This window comes from Gallinula chloropus (genome assembly GCF_964237585.1).
Source record: "Gallinula chloropus genome assembly, chromosome: 2".
NCBI lineage: Eukaryota > Metazoa > Chordata > Aves > Gruiformes > Rallidae > Gallinula > Gallinula chloropus.
Genome location: NC_140086.1, coordinates 116,399,665 through 116,422,042, shown reverse-complemented (window position 1 = coordinate 116,422,042; position 22,378 = coordinate 116,399,665). Strand labels below are relative to the sequence as shown.

The 22,378-nt window shown below is 39.6% G+C and overlaps 2 protein-coding genes across 2 annotated transcripts in view; one reads left to right on the top strand and one right to left on the bottom strand.

Annotated features, from left to right (window-relative positions):
* The window catches only part of KIF15 (kinesin family member 15), a gene marked incomplete at its 5' end in the record, with an annotated part of 34,826 nt that extends 23,117 nt beyond the window's left edge, over window positions 1-11,709 (bottom strand). The window contains 11 exons of the mRNA XM_084280511.1: window positions 1,566-1,689; window positions 2,415-2,537; window positions 3,903-4,028; window positions 4,133-4,342; window positions 5,012-5,191; window positions 5,559-5,656; window positions 6,741-6,778; window positions 7,908-7,984; window positions 8,982-9,165; window positions 10,492-10,534; window positions 11,691-11,709. Coding sequence (XP_084136637.1) covers window positions 1,566-1,689; window positions 2,415-2,537; window positions 3,903-4,028; window positions 4,133-4,342; window positions 5,012-5,191; window positions 5,559-5,656; window positions 6,741-6,778; window positions 7,908-7,984; window positions 8,982-9,165; window positions 10,492-10,534; window positions 11,691-11,709 — 1,222 coding nt within the window. The remainder of the gene's footprint in view (window positions 1-1,565; window positions 1,690-2,414; window positions 2,538-3,902; window positions 4,029-4,132; window positions 4,343-5,011; window positions 5,192-5,558; window positions 5,657-6,740; window positions 6,779-7,907; window positions 7,985-8,981; window positions 9,166-10,491; window positions 10,535-11,690) is intronic.
* Window positions 11,710-12,066: 357 nt separating this feature from the next.
* On the top strand, window positions 12,067-21,170 carry KIAA1143 (the record flags this gene model as incomplete). Its single annotated transcript, XM_084280225.1, has 3 exons — window positions 12,067-12,174; window positions 13,745-13,892; window positions 20,898-21,170. The coding sequence occupies 3 exons, from the start codon at window positions 12,067-12,069 to the stop codon at window positions 21,107-21,109; spliced, it is 468 nt and encodes a 155-aa protein (XP_084136351.1). The 3' UTR covers window positions 21,110-21,170.
* Window positions 21,171-22,378: the final 1,208 nt, after the last annotated feature.

Here is a 22,378-nt window from a genome sequence, read left to right as displayed (position 1 = left end):
CCCCAAGATCATGTGCCATACCCACAGCAGACATTTAGACTGTAATTCTTAGTCACCTGCAAGTACTGATAAAGAACAGAGTCAATATACATAATTGTATAATTAACAAAGTTGTTCGAGCATTAAACAGCTTTATGATGAACTTTTATTAAAATAAAAGAATTGGTTTGCTCAGTTGAGTCTATCTACAAAATGCAAAACCCCTCTGAAATTAATTTGATAACACTAAGTCATTATTGGCATTATTAAAACAGTTTGTACATATTAGAAGTGGACTATGGTTTATGAGATGAAAATTCAGGAAAATAAGCATGAAATAAATGGACAATTAGTGATTTAATCTGGAAGGAAGGTATCTACACAAGGGATTTAAAGGTCTTAACTAATGCACTTCAGAAATTAATTCTAAATAGCTTTCCTGAATATCCGCACACAGGCAAAACTACTTCTGTATAGAAGACTAATTGCCATAGCATCCAGGTGCATAATAACTACCTTATTGTAATTTAGTATACTAAAAATGCCATTGTAGTTTTAAAGGAACTAGTAAGCAGTTTTCATACCTTTGGGATCAAACATTGCAAACATGATTTAACTGCACAGACTAAACACAGCTCTAATACGTAAAGCCTCTTGAGTGCTAAATCATCATCACTTGTGAACTCTATCACAAGTCTAACAACGTTTTTGAGCCCTCTAATATTTGTGTCTTCACAGACAGTAAAATTCAGTGTCCCACATAATCACTGCCATCCATGTTTGTACTGGTTAAAAGTATACATTTGCCAAGAAGTACTTTTTCCTTAGGAAAACTCAACTGTAGCCCTTTATGCTATAGGGGACTTTCTAAATTCTATAGTATCTTTTTGTTGTATCTTCTGAGCAAGGTCAGGAAGGAGTTGGCCTAGGATCACAGTAAGAGTTACAAGACCAAATTTACTACCTTGCAACAAAAAATTACAAAGTAGCTCATTTCAGAGAGAAGTATACATAGTAGAAAGCTATGCTGAGACCTACAGTGCAGATACAGTGATGTACTGGAAAGCTCCTGGTAGAAAAAAACCTACATATTGATAAAAACCCAATTATCATCTTAAATTGAAAGTTCATCCACTGAGAAGTGAACTTCCTTCTCTGGATCTTCCTGAAGGGACAAAAGGGAAAGAAAGAGGGGGGAATAATCTAGTCCTGAACTTAAGAAGAATGCAGATTCATTGGGCATTATCAACACCTTAGTGTCCCCCCTCCAACCTAGATGGACAAGCAATCTCAAGTAAACTTTTGGTTACTGTGAGGATTAGGCAGCAAGGCAGCAGATCACTTATGAATGTATTCTAGGTATTAACAGAAACATAACCCTGTACATAAACTTAGAATAGGAAGAAAATAAAGTCAGATTGACAATTTCTGCAAAATACTAGATACAAATACAGGCAATGAGATCCCTAAGCCTCTGTAGATCAGTCCCTACCAAAATATTAACTGTTCAGAAACTTAATAATTATACAAGGCTCCAACACTCTAGTGTAGCAAGCTGTCTCTCTCCCCTCACTCCCAAGCCTCACCTTGTGACACAGAAATATCACGCATAGATGGCACTGACGTAAATTGAGCAAGCTGTTCTTTCAGCTTCTTGACTTCAGCTTGCAGTTGGCTCACATTTCCTTGTGTGTCTTCATTTACCACAGCCTTTCACAAATATGTTAAGAGAAAATTAGGAGGAGGTACAAATAAAAAAATAAATCTTCTATCTTATAGGATAAAAGTCAAAGACGGCAAGGCAACAAAACTACTAAAACATTTTCTATCTTAGGAAAGGAATAACTCATGGGAAAAGCAATCCTCGATTTACTGAGAAATTAGTAAGTTGCACTTTAGCTAAAAATGTTGGTTTGAAAAAAAAAAGTTTTCTATAGAATTTTCTCTGGAACTTTTTGACCAAAGCTAAGCAGCATACATCAGAGGCAGTAGTTCCCAGCCAAATGCCAACAGACTTTCAAAACCCACTGATGAGAAGTTAATTTTTGGGAATTAACATATATAAAACCTAGTCACACTCCACTGTATCTATTCAATAAATATTTTTTAAATTAAAGTGTTATTTTTAGTACAGATTTACTTACTTTTTCCAAAGGCATACTCAGAGGACAAGCAATGAACACACACTATTAACAGCCATTACCTCGTCCCCCAGCTGTTGCGGTCTATTCATAGCCAAAAGCAAACTTGTCCTTTTCAAAAATAATTTCTCAGACATTTAGGAAAGCAAACGTAGCACTTCAAAATAAGTTGCAGTCATTTAAATTAGTGAAAGCACAAGACTATTTCAATGAAGCTGTCTTCCTTGCAGATGTGCAGTTAAGTGACAAGAAATTGTTTGCTGCAACAATGAAGACCTCAAGTAACTATCTTACCTTGTTTTTAATCAGCTTTGCTCTCTGAGCAAAATTAAGGGTGGACAGCGTTTCACCAAAACACCTGGATCCTGGATGGACATTTGCAATTATGGATGTTTTTGCATTACCACCAAGGGAATCCTATTTAAAAACACAGAAGTTAGCTTTATTCACATTTTTGGCTACAGCAGGAAGCCATCACCAGAGAGCTACTGTGCAGCACTTTGAACAAGTTGCAGAAGGGATTTTATTTAACAAATCTCCATGCTTCTTAAAATTTCTAAAATTTTACTTCAAACCTGGGTATAAAGGATGTGACTGTAAATAAAGGCTTCATTTGTGTTTTCAAAACCCTGATTCTATATTACTTAACAATTTGAGGTTTGTTACACCTAAACAGTGGGGAAAGAGGGAAAAAAAAATCAGGTAGTAAAGTTGATACTTCACTTCAACCTCAGTCATTTGCAGACTTATCTGCATTATTTTGAGCATCATCGTCTAGTCTGCTGATTGTTCAACCTGTCTTCTGGAGGCAGTTACCAAACAAAAATCAAGAAACAGATTCTTGAGCAAGGATATAAAAAAGAAACTCTCCCTTTTACATAAAGCCCACTACTACAAAAGAGCCTGTAACGTTCAATAGCATTCTCTCTGTCTAGTAGAGAAGGTCATGCTTGGGGACTTCTTCGCATTACAACCACCTAAAATATGTTTATATATATATAATCACTTAAGCAAGTAACAGCTCATATAGCTGCAATTCTCTTCCAGTTTCTATGTATTTCATGTTGCATTGAAGAACATAATGGTTTGAAGGATCACATAATGTTTCAAAGGATCATAATTCTAAGATATACATGTAACAAGGACAGAATGATTGGGAAATTTTGCTGTGACCGCAACAATATTGCATTGTAAAACAGAAACTAGAACACAAAAGACTACTACAGATATTATTCATTACTGTTCACAGAATTATGGCGAGTGCTGGTCCAACAAATCTTTGACAGCTTCTGTCTTTGCTTCCTGTTCATTTTGCAAAGAGCCCATAAGTTCAGGTAGGAAACTATAAATTTATCTAGCTCTTAAAATCATACCAACATTTAGCACGTGTCCTAATTCTGGAAATCATGTCAAATGTTTCAATACATCACTATCACATAGTGATGCACAGTACTTCCCAAATTATAAGGAGGAAAATGTGTGCTGTTTTTAATTTAAGACTTGCAAATATATAGAAGGAGATTGTGAGCATAAATAAATTTCTTGTCTTCAGTTAACAGCACTAAATGGACTGGAAGTCTGGTTTAGGTAAAGATATTTCTCAAGCTATCTTCTGCTTGCTCAAGATTAAAAATGTTTTCTATGTACCTGAGTTCAGTCTTTTAGAATAAAAAAAAAACAAACAACCAAAACCCAAACCAACAAAAAAGCAACCACCCCCAAAAAAGATTCTTTGTTCTACACCCCAGGTAGCATATAAAATCCAGAGGATATATACATTACCCGTAACAGAAAAGTGAGCTTGGAATCCCGGTAACAAATGTGTCTCTGTTTCCCATTACCCACATCAACAAGTGCTGTGATTACTTGGCCCAAGCAGCTTAGTGAGCGATTGATGTTGCCTGCTTCCTAAAGGGAAAAAAAAAAGGGAGAGAACAAAGGTGAACAGATGGTGGATGGACAGGGCAGTACACCTGGAAGGAGGAAGATGCTGAAGATATTGCAGAACGAACCTTTAGCCTCAGTCCTTCTGTGTGGGTGTCTTTCTGTCTCTCAGATCCTGCCAAGTCTACCAGGTTGAGCAGAGAAGAGCGAATGTTAACGACCTCATTGTTTTTCTCCATGGATTCCACTGTGATAGTGAAAACCGCGTGTGATCTGGAGGATTCTCTGTTCATTGAGGTCGAGGCTACACGACGGTTTCTCCAGCCCATAGTTAATACCTAAGCATGAAAAAGAGACATCAAATGACATCAAGCATCTCAGACTGTACCCAGTATTTACACACAGGGGGCAAAACCAGTAATAAGGTATTTCGGTGCAACAGCTTCCATAAGTCTCAATGACAAGGACTTTTTTTACTTCTTTCCAATAGAAGTATTTTAAAAGTGAAAAAAATATAGCTGCAGTCAAACTTAATAAAACAGCTAATTATACTATTTACTTCTTTCCTTCAAGAGTGCCACTGGTGTTTGAAAGCATAACATATTCAATACTGGTGTATGTTAATCTAAAGTCATGGAAGTACTACGTGTATGTGTCTTATTCCTGGAGAAATAAACCTGACAAGTTCTGAGACACATATGCTGCCTAATTAGCAGATGTAGTTTTCTGTTGGTATTTCAGGGATGTGTAGGGCAAGCATTAGGGAAAGATAACTGTCACAGCAATTCATTTATTCCAAACTCCAGAACTGTGTGGTTTCTAATGTGTGTGGGATAGGTGGAGGCATTGCCGAGAAACAGCTTTTTACAGTTTTTTTGGAGGATGGGGATAGGGGAAGAGGGTGTGTCAGACACCACGCAGAAAATCAGTGCTTTAACCAAAGAGGTACATTTACCAAATAAGCATCAAGATAAACAGTCCAAACATTTCAAAGTGACAAAAAATACCTGGTATGCTTCAGCAGCAGATGACAACACCTGTTCAACAGCACCATCAACAAAGACTCCCTTCTTGATGTGTTCTCTGAGAAAGAGTCCAGCTGAAGCAGAATCTAGCAAGTCAAATATCTGCTCATTGTAGATTTCAATAAATGAGCATTTGCAGAGAAAACTCTTTGCACTGCCAGCCTGAAAAACACAGTAATTTACACATTAAAAGATTGATTTTATTATTTCTGGCATTGTATGGCAGTCTCCTTTTACATGTATCTAAAGCTACTGGTTTGCATATATACTCTGCCTACTCTGCATTTATGATGCCCAGATGACAACCAACATCCATAATCCTAAATGCATTTTTAGACTAAAAAAACGTAAGCACACTTCTGCCTGAATAAAGTGTCCTATAATTTGTTAGAATGCTTGATACAAGCATTTCTTTTGAATAGATTGATACAAGATGGCAAGGTGCTACCTAATCAGCTTACCAAACAGCCTTTGCTAATCTTTAGTGAGAGACATTACTTTATCTGTGATAAGTATAAATTAAAGGTACCTTTTCTTTTTCACGTTCAATTAGAAAAAATAAGTATTCAAAGCTCCGTGGAATTACACCTCTCAGACTGTGAGTGAAATTATCAGAATCAGATGGTCCTAGAGAGATTTAATTTAAGAAAAAATTAATTAGTTTGACTCAAGAGTAACGTTTGACCTTTCCAAGATGTCACTGCAGAAGATTTAAGGAGCCAGGTCTTAGTCAGTTTAGAGAAAAAAGACAGAAGAAATACAGTAAGATCAACTTTCAAGTTCTAAGATAATATTCCATCATGAGACTTATATGTAGTCTAAATGATGCTTGTGGAAGTTTATTTTACCTGTCCATAGGGTACCTTATACCATTTTAGGCTTAACTACTTGGATTTCCATTGAAAACATGTATAGATGCACAAGAGAGATGTGTCCAGAGAAGAGCAACGAAGCTTGGTGAAGGGTGTGGAGAACAAGTCTTATGAAGAGAAGCTGAGGGAGCTAAGATTGCTTAGTGTGGAGAAGAGGAGGCTGAGGGGACACCTTGCTTTCTACAACTACTTAAAAGGCTGTAGTGAGGTGGGAGTTGATCTCTTCTCCCAGGTAACTAACGGTAAGATGACAGGAAATGCCCTCAAGTTGCACTGGGCAAGATTTAGATTGGATGTTAGGAACAATTTCTTTACTGCAAGAGTGGTCAAGCATCGGACCAGGCTGCCCAGGAACGTGGTGGAGTCACTATCCCTGGAGGTTTTCAAAAAACATGTAGGTGTGGCACTTTGTGACATGGTTTGGGGGGGCATGGGGGTGTTGGGGTGACGGTTGGAGTTGATCTTAGAGGTCTTTTCCAACTTTAATGATTCTAAGAATGTCAGTACAGCTACTTTTACCCTGATTTGAAGGACCAGAAAGATAGGGTGGATTTACCTCCCCACATGTAGTCCTAGAAGACCTGTCAGCCAAACCTGTTTTGGTTATTTCAGTAACTTTCTAACATCAAACACAGTATTAATGTATTTTAAATCACCACTGTCTGAAGAACTAGATTACAAAGACAATCCTTTATATACAGAAAAGCCTTAAATGCCTATTTTGGTAGGAAGCATTTATTTTAAAAAGATTACTGTGTTTTAATATAGTAATGCATGCTCTCCAGTTAAACACAGGCAAGAAAAAATCTGCATCTTCAAAAATACAGGAAAGCACTTACCCATCATAGTAAAGGTTTTTCCTGATCCAGTTTGGCCACTACAAAACAACAGCAACAAAAAGAGTCAGCTAAAGATTTATTCTGACTCTGAATTCTTCATTAATCTGTATCTTTTAAGGAGAACTCACAGCTTAAAATGAAAATAAGTTCTTCTAAACTGAAGATAAAAAGAGTCACAGGCAAGCCTGAGTAACCAGTTAGCTAAAACTGCATAAAAATAGAACAGCAAATTTGACCATGAAATTCTGTTAGATTAATCACCTTTTCTCTCCCCTGCCACCCACCATTTTCTTGCTTATTACTATTGGAAGGGGAAATAGTGGAACTTAGCATTAAAATGAAAGCTTTCAATATATACATTCAGTTTTGGCTCAGTCTTCTGGGTTTTGTGTTACTCAGTAATGCACATAAACCTAAAATGAGAAAAATACTTTAAAGTTTAATATATCTTTTCTGACCACATGCTAGAGAAACTTCAGGGCAATTTCACTTCATTTTTCCACATCTGTATATTGGAACAGTCTTCCCTTCACAGTTTTGCAAAATGCTGTGCTAGACTAAAAAACCAAGTACGGTTTTATTAGATCAGTCCTTCAAGGTAGCATTTTTTAAACTAAACTGCTTGCTCTGTTTTCAAAATGAAAAAAGCATTGAGCATTAGTAGATGATATTCATGCTGCTAGTCAGATATATTTCTACCCTGGAAACACTTTGAAATTCAAAAAATATCACACGAGTTCTTCCACAGGCAGCCAAGACTCACTAAAGAGTTAGGCTTACCAAATAATTCAAAATTATTTTTATTCCACTTTACTATGGACATATTAAAACCAGCTACCTTTCTCTTTAACAGTATGATAAAACCTCTAGCCGTTAGACAAGCAATAGTAACACTGAAATGAGTTTACAATCAACATTATTTGCCTTAGGTATTAGAGCCATAACACCTAGAAAGAGATTCCTCTGAAAGAGGAGTATGAAGCACTCTTCAATAATGCAGGAACATTCCCTATGTTGTGCTGCACTAAAGAAGCACTTTCAAAGCTTACTGTCACATTAAGCACGCTTTGGCACTTAAAACCACAACTACTTAAACCAGGACAGCTACTCATTAACACAATCTCCTCAAGTGTTGCAAGTGTTATGAAATACCATTAAGTGACTTACTATGCAAAGATGGTTCCATTGTAGCCATTCATACAAGATTCAACAATATTTTTGGCCACGCTTGAGAACACAGACTCCTGAGGATACAGGAAACAGAAGGCACTTGGTACGAGTCATTTAAGTATCTATCACTGTTTTCTATGCCATAACTTTCTAATATCTAAACCAGATGCATTCCTTAAGGTCACACAAGTATCATGAGTTCTCACAGAAAAACAATACGGTCTAGGTCTTTGTGACATAAATCACTCCCTCTGGAAAAAAAAAATCGTATTTATTCCTTGTTGATAACTGAAAGAAAAATCATAGAACTCAGCATCATAGTAATGGCTTTCAAATATATATTATATTAAATTTGGTCCAGTGCTTTTGGCTATGTTACGTGTTTTATAACATGAGTAGGTCAAAGTTCAGCCTGAGACACTCATCAAATCTAGTTAACTTTCAACATTTGCTGCTGGACCCTGACACATTCAACAAATCTGCACAATGGTTTGCCACGTGCATTTTCACATATTTCTCTTAAACCTGCAAGAACAGCCTAGCTACAAAGAAGAGCCTGCAGTGGGTGAGGGGTTTTTTGGCATCTGTTTTTTTAATCTGAGTTAAATGGTATTGAAATCTTGAAGAAATTAAAATTACATTCAGAATTTCCAACACAATATTATAAAAATTAAATAGAAGAATTTTCCTTCCAGTTTTACCTGTCCCAGATGGAGAATACATCTGTTTAAAAGGCAAATGTATATGAAGGAAATATAACAAATAGAATATAAACTCATAAGTTCCTAATACACAAATCACATCTTTAATATTAGATGCTGGCTGCCAGCTATTTTTATGTTTCTCTCAACTGGTGGGTTTAATTTCTATCTATGGTGTCACTGTAACATTACAAACAGAAGCTTCAATTTTAATGCAAACTTTAATTAAAGAAATTGATTGTTAAAAAACACGTTAGAACTATTAGGAAGCAGACTTTAAGGAATTACATATTTAGAAAGGTTTAGGGTAGCACTTGCCAAAATTTGGGGAAAAACTGCAATAGTGTTATGAGATTCTGGAAGTTATTACCTGTGTCGTTTCCATATTTGCAACATAATCGAAAGTGAAGATCTTCGGCTCAGGCTTTGAGTGCAGACGGATGGTATTTGATGAGAGAACAGATAAACACAAGCCCTGATCTCCATCGGTTAATGCAGTTCCCTCTGAAGGGGGACGTACCCTTACATAAACTTTGATAGCATCACCTTCAACACTGAATAAATATTCATGCATTAGAATACTGCAAAATCCAGCTATCAGCTTTTCGATAACATTAAATCACAAAAAACAGGTTAAGCATGTGAAGTCATACGAATGTCTCTCCTGAAAATACACTGCTTCCAGCTGTACACATCAATTCATTTCAAGTCACAGATATTTATTTCTTTAAAGGTAACAATATGGCAGATTTAAAAGCAAAGAAGTTACTGGTGTTTATTGCTGTTGCATGTAACTTCAACTCTAAAAGGCAACACAGACCTCAAGTTCACCGAGATAAAAATAGTGTAATAATAAAAGTTTTGGTAGTTTCTAAGACTTCTAGCACCCTTCTTACTACTGGGAGTTATGAAAGACTTTACTACATTCCAGTATGGGTCAGCTCAGGGTCTTGCTGAGCATCAACTTCAGGTGGTCAGAAACTGTGCTCTGCACTGCTTGTTTTGCATATTATTATTATTATTATTATTATTATTATTATTATTATTATTATTATTATTATTATTATTATTATGTTAATTTTCTGTCTTATTAAACTGTCTTTGTGTCAACCCACAAGCGTTACTCTTTCTCCCCTGATTCTACTGAGGGGGTGCGGAGTGAGCAAACGCAGTGTGGCTGTTTTAGCTGCCTGCCTGGTTAAACTGCCACAATAAAGAATCATTTCTTAAACAAAGTAGCAGCAAAGATGGATTTACATTACTTCACCTGATCCTTTCCCAAAAGGCAGTTTAGCACAAGGGTGTTACAACTGTTACTGCTTTTTACTAGTGGTAAATGAAAGGAACAGAACAGTTTTAAAAGCGAAAGACTTCATGACTGAAATGTGTGGTTGAGGAGCGGCAAGTTAAGTGCAAAGAAAGAACAGGAAGCAGCTGAGAAAGGGAAGATGTTCTGTTAGATTTACAACACACCACACTAACTTGCTAAGTATTTTTTTCAGTAGATATAGTATTATTCTGAGTTGTGGCAGAAACTGCTTATATTTGAAGGAGGACTTTTTGTTTTAGCTTAGGATCGTCTCACAGAATTGAAGTTCTGAATACCTCTCCAGAGAAATTCTAGAGTACAGCTGAAGAGTTAGTGGGCAAATGAGAATTTATGACATGGAATCATTCCAAGAGGAATCTGATACCTCAGAAGAACAATTTTATTAAGAATTTTTTTTCTTTAAAAAAAATAGTAAGTTAAGAAAGGGAACAATCTTGCGCAATATAACATTGAAAGAAAAAGTTTAGAATTAGTTTACAAAGTTATATTAAATTTCATTGCACTTTTTGTGTGATTATGCATATATGGGAACTGGCCAGTATTACTTTACCTAGGCAAGTTCAACAAAGGTAATGTCGAGTCTCGTAAATCTCCTATGAAAATGAAACACAGACAAAAGTTAAACAAGATAAAATTACTGCTCAAAAATCCCCCATTTAAATAGAAATTACTATAAGCAACAATGTGGGAGATAGAGAGTATTATAAATATGCATTTCATACATGAATCAGACATTCCTCTAGCAGAAAGTTTGCAGTTTCTTGCAAAGGGAGAGAAAGCTCCAGTCCTGCAATGTGAGCATGCACACGCTTGTATATGCAATGACTTGTCTCTTTAATGAATTTAAGGTTTTGCAAGTGGTTTGGAGAATTAAGAACATAACTGTCAATGGCATTATGTATTCCCATTATATTTTCAAAATTGCTAACTCCCTGCAGGTTAAACAATACAGCATGAAAGGTTCATCGACGTGACAGCAAAACCTCAATTTCCTAAGCCTGCACAACTGAGGAGCTACGTTACTTCCGCTTTTACCGAGTAACTGTGCACTTGGGAACGCATAAAGCAGAGCTGTAACTACGAGCATCGTTTGGCACAGCTTCGCATCTCAAGGAGGCAGCAGGTATTATCCCATAGGTAGACACGTAGGGGTTAACTGTTCGTAGCTCCCGTTTTGAAGGGCTGCTGTCACTTGAACGCTTATCAGGTTACAAGCCTCGCAGCTGATTAAAACTCGATGAAATTACAGAGACGAATCGACAAACGTGGGCCGGCTACGAGCAGCGTGGTTCGTATAAGCCTTCCCGCTTGGGAGGGCTGCGAGCACGCCGCTATCAGCCACGGGAAGCCCTGGGGGACATCAGGGCCCGAACTCCTGGGAGCTGCTGGGGGTCCCCCCTTCCCGTGCCGCTGCTCCACGCCCCACAGTCGTCGTGTCCCCCCCCACCCCCACCCCGCCTTCTCCGACCCCCCCGGAACAGCGCGGCCGCCCCGCGGGCACTCCGGGACGGCGGCCCCAGGGCATCATCAGCCCCTCCGCAGCGTACCGAGCCCCACCAAGGCGGCCGGACCCTACTTGCTCTTACAGCAGGGCTCTCTGCCCAGCGGAGGCAGCCGGCCCCAGAGAACAGAGCCGCCCCTCACCCGCCCGGCAGCTCTGCCTGAGGCAGCAGCCGCCCTCACCGAGCCTCCCCAGAGGAAACATCCCTCCGATCCTTTCAGGCCCACAGCCGCCCTGCGCGCCCTCACCTCGTATGCCAGGAGCCATGATCCCCTCCCCCACCGCTCCAGCCGGTGCCACCGACCCTAGCGCCTCTCCACCCGCCCCCCAAAATGGCGGAGTGTTTGAATTTGGCGCTAAGAGCGGCAAGCAACGTAGCCCCACCCCCTCCTCGAGGCCAGCATACGCGCGGCCATTTCCCCCTAGCCCCGCCTTCCCGCTCCGGCTTCTCTCCCGCTATTGGCTGGAAGCGTCCTCACCCTCTTCACGTGATGGGGGAGTGTGAGGGAAGGGAGGAGGTGCGCCTGTTGTGTCCCAATAGGGCCGCCGTCCTCTCGCGCTCGCTGGGCCCGGAAGCGTGTGGTGGGGCGGGGCGGGGGCTGGCCGTGAGGGACAGCAGCGGCCATGAGCAAAAGGAACCAGGTCTCCTACGTGCGGCCGGCCGAGCCCGCCTTTCTCAGCCGCTTCAAGCGGCAGGTCGGGTATCGGGAGGGGCCCACGGTGGAAACCAAGGTAACTGGCCCGGTCCTGCGCTCCGGCAGCGCGCCCTTCCCTCCCTGGGGGCCTGCCCGCCTTCCCCTGCGGCCGGCCCCGCGCCGGGGGTGGGGAGGGGCAGCGCCTGCTCCACGGGGCCTCCTTTGTCGCGATTCTCCCCCACCCCTGTCCCGGGGCTTATACTGAAGACGGGGGCAAGGTCCCGTCGCGGGCGGTGGGGAAGCAGCGCTTCAGGCTTTGTCCCACTAGGCCGAGGGGTGACAGTAGTTAACCCGCTTAGAATTGATGGAAGCTGCCATTGTAGCTTGTCTGTGCTCGCCTGTTGGAGATTCAAAACAACACCAGAAAGTTCAGTGCCCCCTCCCCGTTTTAATAACTGCAGGCGTGGTGGTCGTGGTGCCTTGCAGAGCAGCCAGTGCTGACCTGTAGCGCCCAGTTGGTCTGTGGGGGCAGCGGCAGCGATGTCCCATATTGAACTCCCTTTAGAAAGCCCGGGCAGGAAAACCAAACCCAAAAGCAGTTTAAGTGTACAGTACAAAGCAATGCATAGGGAAAGGGTTAACATCATCGTAACATAGGCCAGGGGACACAGTGGTGCGCTGGCCAGGAAGGCAGGGCAGGAGCAGTAGCATTTAAGTCAGCTTGGTAAAAGGCAGCCTTTTCAGAGGGTGTTTTTTTTGCTGTCTTCAGTGTGCTTCTGCACTTTTCTTGCCAACTCTTAAGGTTTCACAGGACACCTTAAGAAACAAAACCACTGTTATCTGAGGCGAGCTAAAGTTGGAGATAAAAGCGTGCCTTTATGATGGGGCCTTGAGCAACGTGGTGTACTGAGAGGTGTCCCTGCCCATGGCAGGGGCGGGGTGGAACTAAATGATTGTTAAGAGCCCTGCCAACCCAAAGCATTCTGTGATTCTTTAATAAATTCACTATGAACTTCCTGTGGAAGATTGCATTTTATCTCTCTCTTAGTAACATCATACATCATATGGTAACACTACGTATTTTTCCCTTGTAAGATGGTTTTCAGTTCCTATAATATTGGCAAACTTTATGTTGTTGCACTGAGGTTTCCATGACAGGGAGTTTGTTTCTGTAAAAATTGTTCCACGTTATTCTGCCATAGAAGCAGGGGTGCAGTCTTGTGTCAATAATGCTTACAGAGATTTGGTCAGGCAGCTTCAATGACAAAGCCACCACGGACCCTCTTTCCCTTCGCGCTGTTTTGAGTGCAGCAGAGAAGATTCAAATTTGGACCCACACATTTAAGATTTTCTTATTGTTGCACAGCAGGCAGTGTTTGTACAGTAAAGATATGAACAAAACAGAGTGATTTTTTTACCTTCCAAGTTCCTACTGCTTTTGTCTTTAATTGAAGGAACCCGTGCTGATTTTTTTTCTAGTAGATGTTATGCCTCTGGTAGAACTGGAATGCATTTGGATGAAGCCTGTTGAGAGGGCCTGGTGCTGACCTGTGCCAGGTCTCCTCACTAATCTTTCTGCAAAGGTGAAACCAAAGAGTACTAGCCCACCCTTAGCTACTGTGATTTAATGTGGTGATTGGAATTGCTTCTATTTCTCTCCTATCTAGAGAGAGCAGCTTCCACTTGCGGACAGTGATAGTGACAATGAAGATGAGCAGCCTCAAGTGGTAACACTGAAGAAAGGGGACTTGACTGCTGAAGAAGCAATGAAAATTAAACAGCAAATCAAAGAGGCCTTAAAGTCGAATGAATCAGGTGAGTTTCAGACTATTAATTTCTTGCTTTGTATAGCCAAAGAGAGGTAAGTCATAAAAGGGAGCTTGATACTTGCTCAGCTTTCTACTGTTTAAAACTAACTTTGATTAGCTCTTTTCAATTTTTCAGCCAAATAATTTGGATTTGTGATTCCCAATCTGAAGTCATTGAATCCATATCCAAGGTGTTTGGCTTTTTATAGTGTTGTCAGCTTCTTGATCATCCTACCTCTAAATATCACCTTAAATCTTTTTTTCCTTCCCCCCCCCACTCCTGCCCTCTGCGTTCTGTTACAGTGTGCCATTTTCCTAGCGCACTGTCTTTTGACATCACCTGTGATAATTTTTTAACTCATTGATTAGTTCAGCCAAATTTAATAGTGGAGTGGATGTCTTAAAGGTAATGGTGTGAGTTCATTGAAGAGTGGGCAGGAGGAGGAAACTCGGGTTAGTGCTTCAGTAGAAAGAATGGCAGGTGTGTAAGCTCAGTAATGTGTTCACTTAACTGACTGGTCCATACTATTGCTTGCTTAAAATCATTCCTGGTACGTGTTGTGACTTGCAGATATATTAAGCAAAACTAAATGGGTTAGCTGAAAATGACATGATACAGGAGTGCCAAGCAATGGCAAGGTATAGAAAAAAGAGTTTCTTTTCTACAAAACATTAAGAAGCTTCATCTAAGTTATTTAACAAGCTTTTCAAGAATGGGAAGTTGGAAGTGCTGTGGGAGAGGTTGCAGCAGTAAAACCAGATGTTAAACAGTTGAATACAGTTATGTTAAGAACTGTCAGTATTCGTCATACACCTGTGGTTGACGTAAATGTTTTGAGAGTCCAAAACCTTCTACCACCGCACAGGGTGTGATGAAATGTAGCTTTAAATTTATTTTTTGTCAACAGAAGACTTGATAAAGGTAGATAGTCCTGTCTTGAGCAGAAATGTCTTGATAATGAAGACTATAGAACTGGAACCTCACAAGTATAAAATAGAAAGGTGGTTTGTGTAAGCTTTGGAACTTTTCCTCTTAGTCATTGTTGCTACTTACAAAGGCTATTAATTTTGTTTAGAGCAAATTAAGAGGCTAGCACATGGCTATCAATATGACATCCTTTGCTTCTGTCTTTCCTGTCCTTTGGATTGGAAAATTCAGCTTTGTGCTATACCTGTGGAGTGTTAAGTTTTCAATGGTAGAAGCAGTATACATCTAGAAGTCATGTAACAGGTGTAAGAAAATACATTTTTTAAAAGCAGATTGATGAAAAAATCATCACGTTGTGGGTTAGGTTGAAACTAAATATAACTGATTGGTTTCTACAGGTAGATATGTGTGCATTAGGTGTAACCAGGCAGTGGGCTGAGTGCTGTATTTACATAATTTGGACTCCTCTGAGAAAACACGTTTGGCTTCTCACTCACTTCCTGGTCTCTTGTTACCAATGTGTGGTCATGTGCTTGGTGTTAACAGTTTGTAAAGGTGTCACATGATTTCTTTTCAAAAGTGGGATCACCCTCCTGGTACTGGGAGACATGTCAACCTGTCAGAAAGAAATGGCATGATTCTTTCTGAACATTGGTCTCCTTTTCATGCAAGCAACTTGAATTTTGAATGATCACAGTAGGAGGAAAAGCTATTTTGTAAGGCTGGGCATAAAGAAGTAGTTGTCCGTGAGAATCTATTGAGGTGGAGTCCATGCTGTGAAAAAAGTCCAAAAGAGCTACCAAGCTGAATACACAGTATGAAATGGAACTGCATTTGAATAGAGTATCTGAACTTCTTTGGCAAAAAAAGACATTCCTAAGACACAATTGTACATCGTGAGGACAGTAGTGTTGAGCCCCTGTAGGGCTTTGGCGCCTCCGCTTATTACCCCTTCAGCCCTGGAGTAACAACTTGCATTCGTAGGAAAAAACCCACAGCAGTAGGTGGCAGGAGTGTTGAATCCCTCTGCTCTGGGGACTGCTGCCCTCTCTTCTGCATTATTGTGTTGCTGATCGATCCTCTGCCTTTGCTGGTCTTTGCGTGAGGCTTTGGCCTCCCTTTCATTATTTTTTGGCTTATGGGAATAATCGGGGTAATCGCTCCTGTGTTCCTCTGCGGTGGAGAGGGCGCGGTGTGGAATCGTCAGTGAAGGAGTGAACAGCTTCCTGAAGGCTTCTTTGAGTCTTTGTCCATCTTTGCACTGTCGGTCTGACCTCTAGATTTCAATTCTCATTCCTAGTCAGAGGCAGGTAGGTAGACAGCCGATGCTTTCAGTTCGATAAAGACGATGTTAAGTAACATGTTAATTTCTTTGCATTTTGGACCTTTGTCAGTTCTGAAAACGAGAAGTATAAAGAAAGTTTGATGCTGCTTGACTTGATTACATTTCTTGTTGCTTTGATCTTTATCCTAGAGTTGAAAGTGAAATTAATGTAACTGATGTTAGACCATCATGTGTAGCCCCAAATCAGATCATCAGAGAGATTACCCGAGGCTGAAAAGTATCAGGGAAGTAAATTTCCCAACTTAATTTCCCAACTCATAATCTTCCTTTCCACCATGTTCTTTCTCATCAGTGTGGAGGCACTTTAGAAGATCATAAGTAATATGCTGCTAACTATCTATTGTGTATAGAAACTGTTTGTTTTTCCAATCAGGGAAAATACTCAGTTTTGAGGTTCTGCCCTCTCCTCTTTTATATGTGTAGCAGTTTTCTTCATCTGAAGGTCCTTGTCTTCAGGTTTAACTTTGGGATATTATTCCAGGATTTTCCATACCTCATTTATATCCTTTCTCCTTCACCTTCTTCTGTAACCAGTTTGACACAAGTACACTTTTTTATTTCAGGCACCACCAGTTCCTGTGACTTGCATTTTTTATAATTTTTTTTTTTACAGATGAGTAACACTTTTGCATTAATTTGGCAAAAAACAGGTGATTGATGTCATAGCTGCCCTTAGTTGCATTCTAAGACACACCAAAATGTAGTGAAGCTTGCACACTTGCTTTTGCAGTCTTAGGAAACTTTTTTATTTAGGTCAGATCCTTTCCTATATGAGAAGACGCCCTTCTATGGTGAAATACTTTTATCCATGGAGGACTAAGAGGCTTTAAAAAAATTAAAAATTTGTTAATCAACAGTCATTTTACTTAATTTTGTTATGCAGCATTTTATAAATCATTACTTTTGGTTCAGAAACAAAGAAAAATGGTCTTAGGAGACATTGAATTTGCACAAAAGAAAAGGTGGCAAATACTCTGTCCCAGCATTCATTATAATCTATGGAATTGATTTTTCTACTCTTTTCTCTAGTTCATCTGGCCACTGGCACGCTCTGATACATGCAGATGACCAAATTTGGCAGAAGGTGTCCTTACTCCCTCAAAGTCTTTTAAATCTTCTTGTCTCATTCTCTATGCTGGGGTTGGGGGTGGTCAGGAAAGGGGAGAGAACAGAGTCAGTGCTGCCTTGGGTTACATCAAATACGTATCAGAGAGTTCATGCTGTTGTTCATCGTGTGAACAGCAAGAATCTAAATCAAAGCTAATGTTACAGTATTTAAGTAATAAAACCTTTCCCAAGTATCCTTGTGAATCTCTGAGGAAGACTTGGCCTTTTTATCTTCACAGAATGTGTAAGGTTGGAAGGGACCTTTCGAGGTCACCTGGTCCAGCCACTGGTTCATGATACCAGTGTGTGGAGTTCGTGTAGTAAATGCTTCCGAAGGCATACACAGAGATGGATGGACAGAAAGCACTAGGAGGAGCATCTGAAACATCTGAGCTGAACTTCTAACCTTAGAAACCATTAAGAAATCTGCCAGATCATCATAGGGCTTTTTCCAACCCTTATCATTGAACAGACAAATATCTTGAAATACTGCTTGTGCTGCTTCTGCTGTTGCTCCTGCCTGTTCAGTGGCATTTGAGTTTCCCATTGTTGTTGAATTGACCCATATGGGCAGAAACTGCTGAAAAATGGTGCTGCTAACTACACAAATGACTACTAAATAAAAGATGCAGTAAACCAAGGAGAAATGTTTCTTTTTCAGGCCCTCAGTTCTACTTCTCTTGTAGTTAACTTGCAGTTAGAAGAAAAAAAAATTCAAATGCGAGGCTTCTTAAATTAATGTCACTTGTGAAGTGAGTTTTCACCTCAAGGTCTGATTGTGCCCTCCTTTGTGTTAAAGGCTTGTCATCCACGTGTAACAGCAGCGACTAAGAACAGTCAGGATTTCAACTACTAGGGTAGTTTTTTGACTTTTTATCAGAAGGGGATTTTATTATTTCTCCTGTAATGCTTTTATGTTGGTTGTATTTAACTTTGTGTGTTTCAGTGTGTTTTTCAGAAATCCGTAATTTGTAATAATGCTTCAGTCTTTTATCAAGGCTCTGTTTTAAAAACTCCCAACTCTGAGATTGTTCCCTCAGTCTCTCCTTTGCACTTCTTGATAGAAGTCAGGCTTTGGAGCTCACTGATAAAAACAAAACCAACAGGTAACACGCAAGAGTCTGGTAAGATTAAGAAAGTAAAGCTTTTACCATCTGGAAAAGACAGTCTTAAAAAATTAAGACAAATTTCCTGAGCTTCTGTATCAAATTCTTTCAGAAAAGCATAGTCTGTCCTCTCTCATTGCACAAGTTGCTTGGGTAAGGCTAGGCCTGCTGCAGTTCTTCATCATTCTTTGTTCAAGCACTGCCAAGGCATCATAGAGCACTGAAGTTGGCCTGGGCTTCCTGCTGAGAGGGCTGTCCTTCAGCATAGCAGGCCAGGAGCTAATAAAATCTTTTCCTGTGATACAAAATGATCTGCAAATAGCATTGAGGCCCTGGAGGTCAGAGCTAAGCTACTTGCCATTTCGGTGGAGTTTTTGAGCTTTGCTCTGTTTTTGCACTTTGCTTATTAAGAGCTTAAATTCACATTGCAAAGATACCTGTCAGTTTCTTCATCTAGTAGACAAGATGATTCTGTGCAGTTCACAGCATGGGTAGCAGAAGACTTGGGCATAAAATAGGAATTTTTAACTTCCATTTTTTACATGGAGTATGAGCACATAGCTGTTTATCAGATTTATTTTGTGGGGTTTGGATTTTCAATTTACTGTTCTAAGAAAATGTAGTAGCTGCTCCATTGAGTCTTTTTGATCCTCCTGATGCTTATGCAGTAGCTGGTTGTTTTGAAATCCTGTTTCCACAGCTGTACTGGTACTGTATACGGTCTCTGTGCTGGCTGGTTCAAGCATATAGACTGTTGGGTCTGCTTATAAGTAATTTTTTTCTTAAAGATTTTTTTTTCTTTTCTTTCCAGAATTTGACTTACATCATGTGCCTCAGATCTTGTTTAATTTAGATCTGTGTTTCCAAATAAACACTGTGGTTAAATAACAGTTAGTAAAGGGAATCATTTTATATTTAACTTCAGAGCCCCCAAATGGAGGCAGTTGTGTGGAAAAATATTTTGAATTTTAATTCAGCTTCCGAGAAGAATGGTACATAGTGCATTTGGATTAGTTGGGTGTGATACATTTTCAGAAATAGTTACTTTTCTCTGTCAGAATTTAGCATAGGCACTTCCTAAACTTCTGTGTCCCATGTATAGCATTTAAACACCTGAGCTTTCCATATAGAATTTACAGTGTATCCATTGACAAGTATGCTTATTGTATCTACAGTTTATTATTGCTGGTAATCCCTTGAAACTGTAATGCTTCACTAATATACCAGTACTGAAATATTTTTCCAAAACCCAGTTAGTTGTTTTCTGTGTAGAATTGTTCTCTCATATACTACTGCAGAAGTGGACTTTCTGTAGAAGTCATTGATAGAACTGGTGTGTAGTTTTTTAGGGTAGGTTTCTTCTTAAAACAGGTCCGTGAAACTTAAGACATTATAAATGAAGTTTCCTAATGAGGTTGATGGTCTTAATTTGTACCACACAACCTTTAAGACACTAGATTTACTAGTTGTGTTCTTTGGAGTATGCACTGAAGAGTATTCCAGTCAGTGCTGAAATGTTTGTCTTCTGCCATAATACTTAAGAATTTAGGAAAGAATTCGTGCTCAAGACAAACAGATATTTATTGGTTGTAATTAAATAGCACATAGTCTTTTCCAACACATGCATATTGTTAGGAAACTTCTGTTGAATAATGAATTTCATAAAGTACTTCAGGAAAAATATCTTGCACGGAACCTATGGATCTTTAACACCCTGTCACATATACAGTATAAATATTGCAAATTACTACAGTATAAGCCTTTGTCTCTGATTCATGGCTTTACAATTACACTTTTTGTGCCCAGAAATACTGCCTTCATGCTGTTTCTTCTGCAGTAGCTCTCCTCCTCGGCTTGATAACCCTGGAAAGGACTTCTCTTAAGACTGTTATTTGCTCTAGTACATGCAGAAGGGCAGAATTAGTCAGTTGGAATAGTTTGGTGATTTTGCAGATACATAGAAACCCTAAAACTTTCATCCTGTATGATAATAAAAGGCAAGTTTCTGACCATGTAATCTTAGAGGGTTTATTAGGGGAAGGAAAGAAAAAAGGAAGAAAAAAGAGCTTTGTCTTGTATGTGTGCCATTTTGTCCTTTAAAGAGATACCATAATTTTGAAAAGTGCACTTCTTGTCATGGGTTTTACAAATAGTGAAGTGGAATTAGAGGATCCTCTGAAGTTGTCCTCTCCATTTTGGTAAGTGGATGTACCTGGGTTGCATGGGAGAAGCTCGGCTGCTCAGTCTCTTCTGAGGTAAAGCTCTGGGTAGTGAGAACCCATTTCTGGTGGGAACTGTGGGAGAACTGTCTTCAAGGGCCGGTTGGCACAGAGGAGATGTGTGTGCGTGAAGGACGTGCATCGACTTGGACTTTATGGCCAAAAGTTACATTTCCACTGTTGTTGTGTTCCAGCAGAGGTCTTGCTGGTCTTGATTCTGGGGAAAAAAAAAAACCATAACAGTGGAGGTCTGAATGTGTGTGTGAACGTGTGCAGATGAGATCTGATTTTACTGTCTTTGTTATAGATGGTGAGCCAGAACCTGATGATGGAAAAATAATGTTCAGGAAACCAGCCAAACGTTCGTCAGAGAAGTGTTTGGACTTCAACGTAAGTTCAAGTAAGAAGATGAAAGAGACAACGAAAACTAAGAAAGAAGCGTCTACTCCTCAGAGTACAGCTAAGCAAATAAAAAATAGCAGCCTCCTCTCCTTTGATGATGAGGAAAATGATGATTAGGAGTTGTATTTTTTTATATTTTACTTACCTTTCTAAGGACCTGGGTAGGATTGAATGTTCCTAGAAATGGTATCTGAGTCTCGTTTGTTATAGTCCGACGAGAGAAACAGTAGGAAACTAGCATGAGCTAAGTCTTTGCAGTTCAGATGGAACTCATGTCTTTATTTTAAAAGAGAATTTAACCATGTATGTAAAAGCTATTTGAGGTCACATGCAAAATACACTGTACATATCCAGTTTATATAAATTTCCATTAGCACATTTTAATATGTCCTCCATTACTAAAAATGGATTTCCTTTCTATTTATGGGCCTTAGTTGACAATTTTGTGTTATTGTTTACTTGAGATTCAAAAGGCAGACACTTCACTGCTGTGGAAAAGAGACTATAAAGTTTTCTCCCCCATAGCTTAAGAAAAACTTGCACCAACTTTTGTGCCTGTGGTTTGGCAGAGGAGCTCTTTGCAGAGCCTTTGCAGTAAGTGAGCCTGCAGTTGCTGAAGTTTGTAGTACTAATCCTGTCTTGGGATTAGTACTACAGCCTAAGAAGCATCAAATTAATTTTCATTGATTGTGCTAGCAAGATACAAAAATGTTGATTGTGGTCGATGGTATCAACTAATGCAAAAGAAAGATGCTTAAGCCCTTGGAGATTATGTGCTTTGGTCATTGCGCCGATGGCCACAGTGGCTTGTTGGTGGGTTTTTTTTCCAACATTTATTCCAGCTGGCTACATATGTGTTCAAAATTATCTGGAATCTCTAACAGCTTATTTTAAAAAAAAATGTATTTCACCTTTAAGCTGTGAAAAAGCATTGTTTTGGTTTTCTTCAAGTAGGAAATTGTAAACAGAAATCCTAAGTCAAGAAATGTTGTAGCCGTGGTACAAAGTTTTTAAATTTTCCAGTTGCAGTACAGTACCCACAAAGTGCCCCTGTCTGTACCACTTATGTAACAGGATGTCTTGAAATTCGGATACTACTGAGAGCTGATGGAATTGGGAAGAACAAGGTGCTGGTAGTGGGACTAGAGACGTTGAAATTATTTGGAACTGTGGTGTGTTCTGTAACTATATTTAAGCAAGACCTGAGACTGCTGCAGAATTACAGGGCAATGAAACCGGTTCTTTGCTGTGTGACAGGACATTCAGAATTACTTAGTCTGTAAAGCTTCATTGAGGAGCCAGTTTGAAGTTGCTGTGTGAAACAGCTTTTTTCAGTTTGTTAATCTGGTATTAAACAATAAATGATGTTTTCTATTAGTGGTCCAA